This window comes from Empidonax traillii, unplaced genomic scaffold, assembly GCF_003031625.1.
Source record: "Empidonax traillii isolate 1590-97213 ecotype Southwest subspecies unplaced genomic scaffold, ASM303162v1 scaffold1620:size81671, whole genome shotgun sequence".
NCBI classification, from domain to species: domain Eukaryota; kingdom Metazoa; phylum Chordata; class Aves; order Passeriformes; family Tyrannidae; genus Empidonax; species Empidonax traillii.
In genome coordinates this window covers 44,511-50,180 of record NW_020956813.1, presented here as the reverse complement: position 1 = coordinate 50,180, position 5,670 = coordinate 44,511, and the positions used below count along the sequence as shown (strand labels likewise).

The window sequence follows — 5,670 nt, the reverse complement described above, 5'->3', positions numbered from 1 at the left end:
TCTTAGGATTTCCCCTGATTCTCCTCACTTGAATAAGGGAGGATGCTCAGTGACTTCCTCAATGTCTATCAGATTTCCCTGTTTATTTAAGTCAATGAAGCCCCTTGTTTATTGTCAGGTTCTCAGCTGCTATGCTGTTAGAGCAGCACGCTGCTATGGCCTTGCAGTTTCTGTGACTAATCAGTATTTGTTCATTACTATCTGGGAATTTTATCATCCAGACCTCTGCAAACACTGAGTCTGCCAAGAAAAGAGGAAGAAAGTAGACAATTTTTATAATTCCTCCAACTGTAAATTATCTGCCCTCCCCCGAGGCAACAATTTGCTGTTGTTGCAAACAACACAGACACCACAACTCAGACACCGCTTACCCTTCTGGGAACCCGTTATGTGATACAAACTGAAGGGAAATGCTTCCTCTTTTTCAGCTCTTTATTTCACTAAGGAAATTATTAAGACACAGTATTGAAGTGAAAACATTTCAACAAGTGTTTATTAGGTACATAAACATAAATACTCCCATAAATAAATAAACATTCAAGATAAATTACATTCTTATGCAAAAGGAAATAAATATGCAAAAATAAATAGAACTATATCTATAAATAAAGTGCTTTTTTCTAGACAAGAGATGGCTTTAAAATATATGTTTATACCTTCACAACACTAATTCACTATAAATAATATCTTGAAAATGATGGCGCAAAACCTGATGTATCAGAATTTTGACATCCCAATTCTGCAAGCTCCCCTCTTTGGCCAGTAGCCTGCTGTGAGTGGCAGTGACCCAGGTATAGGTGCTGTTACCAGTCCGTGCTTTGCTAAAGAGAAGGAGTTGCTGGTCTTTTCCTAAACTGTTGCCAAAAGGCAGGAGTCATTTAATGAAACTTTGCTGAGCATGCAAGCACTGCACTGTTCCATCTGTGTTTAGCAAAATGTAATCCAGAGTTGTCTCTGTACCCTTTCACAAGCCATTTTTTTTTTTTTGTCTGCTTGTTCTGGTGCCAGTGGTTTCTCTCCTATGTAAAACACTGTTGTCAACTAACTACAAACCAGGAATCCATATTCTAGATGCTGTTAAAAGGGTGAATGTAGGAGGCAGGAGGAGGTGAGCTGCCAGAAGCTGGGGAGTGTCTCTCCTATTTTTGCCTTGCTGGAAGAGTTAGGATATTTTTCTTCTATGTCTTAGGACACCGTCTCAGGTTTAGTGTTTGCCCTGGAAAGAAAGAAGATGGAATAGGTAAGACTTGCTGGCAATAGCTGAAACCACCACTTCATGCTTCTGTGCCCAGGCCCCTGAAAAACTGTAACTGAACCTGAGGGACGCTGGTACATCATGACCTTTTCACAGATATTCAGTACCAGTGGACTTGCATAGTTTGATGCCTCACTTGATAAATGAAGCCTGATTTTTTTCTTCCCATGTAACTAAATGCCATTAGTTTGAAAAACTGATTGTTACTTTCTACCACTGCAAGCAAGAGAAATCCAATCAGTTAATGCCTGGATTTCCTGACCAGTTGTGCTGCAGGTTTTCAAAATGCTTCTACTTTGGGAGAGATGAAGATTACATTCCCATGGGGTGTGTGGCCCAGTAAGGCTTCAGTAGTTAATGCTATCATTAAAGCTCAAAGCAATCACAGTGTTTGTCACAATTAGTGAACACAAACGGTAGGAACTGCCTGAGGAGACAGAGTTTTGGAGCACTTCACACCCTATGTGTTTGGTAGCTCCATTAAAATACCGGTTTTCGATAAGCTGTGCTCATTGAGAAGGAATGACTCACTTGTCCAGAATTGCCTTGATGATCAACTTCACCCAGGAAGCAGTGGGCTCCAGGCACACTTCTCTGCCGTCTGTCAGGGTAGCTCTGTAACAGGAGCAAAAAGGAACGGAAAAGGGCTACTTAGTGAACTCCAGGGCAGTGTCACTTTTCTCTCATGTTCCCCTTTCAAGCTCTATCAGTTGAGGCTGTAGTCTAGTATAAAGGTGGGGGTTTTTTAAATGGTTTCATATCTTCTCATACCTACTTGTTTGATGCATTAAACTATTTGCAGGACTCTCCCTCTTTTCAAAACCGCTTCTTTTTCCTCACCAACTTGCTTTGTATTTGTATTGGTCTTTAACTGAAGGGCTTAATCTTTTTGTCTTGGTTCAGAAATTGTACTGTTACTGGTTACAGTGAAAGTTCTGGACAATGACCAAATTACATGATTTGTATGCTAGTGCTGTTTTTTTCAGTGACTTGAGTAGAAGGGTGATCATTTTTTTGTCCTAGCCCTTGAAATTGATATTTTGATCACTTACTCAGAATGGCTCTGTGCATTATCTTTTCACATGCTGGTGGAATTCAGAGTTTTAGGAAGTTATCTGCTGCCCAGTGACTGTGAATTTGCTGTTCTGTGCTCTGAGCAGCTGCGCCTGTCAGCGGTTACATCACTCAGAGAACACTTACACCATCCTGAGCACAAAATCTGTTTCCTTCATGTCAAGTAACTTAGGATTTTGCAAAAGCACTTACATGACTTCAACATTCTTGCAGTGAGGTCCGCTGGGGCTGAGGTTCACGTTTTGGATGAACTTGGGATGGATGAACCTGGAATGGGTGCCTATGCACTGGCACCGGAGTTCAATGGCTGACCGTGCCAGGGCCTTACCTGGAAAACAAAAAAAGGTGGAGTGTTTCACTATTTCCGCTGGACAATTGCTGACAGCAATTAGGAGAGTTCTGTGCTGCGCTGGTCAGACAGCATAGTCTCTCCCCACCAGCATTTGCTCTGGCCATCAGTCAGGAGAGCTTTAGGAGGGGTTCCTTTACCTTGTGTTCCCAGCGCTGAGATCAGGAGCAGAGTCAGGATGGCAGCCACAGCCTTGCCTGTCATGATGCAAGAGTGTGTGTTCCTCGAGTCGCCCGGGCCGGGTTCTGTGCTGGGGTGAGCTCGGGCAGTGCCGGGGTGGTGAGTGCCTGTGCTCTGGGGCCGGCCGTGTTTATATCCTGCCTGCCTGGTTGCCCTGTGCCCCACGGAAACTCCGAACCTGCGAGATGCTGCTGAGCAGTGAGTCACAGGTGAGTGGGTAAGCCCCTTTCCCTTCACTGCCACAGCATCGCGTCTCGTTAACACCAAGCACTTCATGGAGTAAAGACAAAAGGAACCGTCCTGTACTGAGCTGTGTGGAGTCTCTAGGGACTTAGTAATTCTGTGTTTCTTGGGATAATTTTCTTTTGTTCTGACTTTCTGCTGCTGGTGGAAGGCATTTTCTCTGTTATCTTCCATCTGTGTATCTTTAGTGTTTGTTGTTTTTTTTTTTTCATTTTAAGACTTGCTAGATGTAGGAGCTAATAATTGTAGAAAGGGTAGATAACAGTACCCCTTGTTCTTATATTAATTTATATTTAAAAAATAATTATATGCTAGGATAACATCTGCAGAAACACTGGCAGTATGGTTTTTGATAAATTCAAATCTAGCATCACTGGAAAAAGTAACAGAATCCAGACTGACTTTGTCGTACCAATGAGAACATACAGAGTATGTTATTATGACATGATGAATTGCTTTGTCTAACCTAAGGTGATTTTTTTTTTTGAGCATGACTTCCTTTTCTGAAGCCAAAACTTCTTAGCTCTTTGCTCCTTGGTTTTGGGCGGAGGAAAGTTCTAAAAGCTGCTCCAGGATTCTGCTTCAGAAATAAATTGAGGCACTTTTGCATATTTAAATTTGACTCTGTAAAGAGAAGGTTTCTTCTGATTATAATAAAATTAAAGGAAAAATGAAGATGGGATCATGAAGAAGGATTATTCAGATAAAGTCAGAGATGTACAACCATTTTTAGTAGCAGTATAGACAAATACTAAAATACAAGTAGGCTTTATTTGGGTTAAACATTAAGGAATCTCATTGCTGTTCCTCTGCCATGTAATGGGGAAGTCAAAGGAACAAAGCACAGGACCAGATATGAATGAATGTAGGTTATTTTTCTCTGAGTGATCATGAAGGACTCAGAGGTTTACATATGCCAGACTGAATTCCACTTACTGTTACCATATCTATCGGTGTCTGACTATAAATAGTCTTAGAGGAGTGTTCTGAATAATAGCCTAGTAAGAGCTGCAGCTCTGGGATTAAGCTGTGGTTTCCCTGGCATTTTCCAGTTTACAGTGAGCACAGCTGGATTAGCTAACAGGGCGCATGAGCACCTAATTACAGCCCTGTGTGTCAGACCAGAGGTCTGCCTAGTGAGTGTCCTCCAGCTGTGGCCATCAGCAGATGCCCAGGAATGTGTAAGAAAAGATTTAAGTGTCTTTGAGACTTATCCTTGGTAGTCTTGCACTACAAGCCTGGTTTCATTTGCCGCCTCCTTGTTCTTTTAGGGGAAAACATGATGTAGTATTGATCCTTATCCCTAATTTCCCCTTCCTTCATAATTCTGTAGGCCTGTATCACATTCTGGGTCAATCTCTTTTTACAAAGTGTTATGCTGAAAGCAGCATAGACTGGGTTGTTCATTCCTGTCTTGGGAATTTTTGTTTCCCCCTAACACACTATTTCCATGCATAGCAAGCTGTTTACAATGGAAATGTCTTCTGGCCTGCATACAAGGAGAAAATGGACGGATGAATTGCATTGCCTGAAGAGTGTGGAATTCTTTTGCAAATAAGCCCAAAAAACTGTTATTTCTCTCTAACTTCCCCAGTGATTTTCATTATCTCAAAAAGACAAAATTGTTTTTTCTGTACTCTACATGCAATGAAGCTTTTACCCTTTGTCTTCGTTGTGCAAGACCTTCTGCCTGTTTTATTTTAAGGACCTGTTATTTCTGCTTTCTTGATCCAGACAGATCGGGTGTTTGTGACTCTTGTACGTTTCTACTCAAATGTAAAGACAGGGCTTAGGTGTTTTACATTTATCATAGATGACATAATGATGACTGTAGAACAAATCTTGATATGGAGCAGAGAGAACAACCGAGCAGTGTTCTGGAGGCTGTGCTTTGACTTGTAATTGAAGAGGTAGTGAGCAGAGTGCTCAGGAGCGGCTTGCAAAAAGCTCAGAGTCAGCAAAGATAAAATTCCTTTTGTGATTACAGGGAGAATCAGAAAGATGAACTCTATATGTAAAGATCACATGTTTAATTGTAAACTGTGCGATTTGGGCAACAGAGAGGAGCTGCTGTTGTTATTAATGTATAAGGACCTAGTTTTGGAGATGTGAGGCGGGTGAATTAAGAGCTGCTGGATTTCTAGTGCACACAGTCTCTGACTGAAGAGAGTCATTCCTAAGCCTTAAATACGACTATCATAAACGATATCTGGTAGCCTCCAGCTGAATAAACACTTCTTTTGTCATAAGAGTCCTAAACACAGTTACTGAGAACTTCAATTTTCTTGGCATAAGAGTGCCTTAACAGCTAGCAAGTGATAAGATTTCTGAGTACTGATGAGCTTACCAGAAATATATGACACACAGAAGTGCAGACTAGCTTATGTCCAGCTTTCGGCACCGGTGTGTGGTACAAAAGTCCCTGTCCAAATCACATGGCAAACTGCTATGTGCTGCATTAGTTCAAATCAATCTGCAGGTGCTATGACAGGCGTAAAATTCAGTGATTCCACTTATCAAGGCTTCCACCTCAGTTATGCTATTGTACAACAAAGGGCAGGAGAGAGCT

At 41.6% G+C, this 5,670-nt stretch overlaps 1 protein-coding gene across 1 annotated transcript; it reads right to left on the bottom strand.

Moving 5' to 3' along the window:
- Positions 1-1,185: 1,185 nt before the first annotated feature.
- On the bottom strand, positions 1,186-2,882 carry LOC114070616 (interleukin-8-like). The gene is made up of 4 exons (XM_027908137.1): positions 2,819-2,882; positions 2,522-2,657; positions 1,787-1,870; positions 1,186-1,216 (listed from the first exon to the last, which is right to left on the bottom strand). The coding sequence occupies exons 1-4, from the start codon at positions 2,880-2,882 to the stop codon at positions 1,186-1,188; spliced, it is 315 nt and encodes a 104-aa protein (XP_027763938.1).
- Between the last annotated feature and the right edge of the window lie 2,788 nt (positions 2,883-5,670).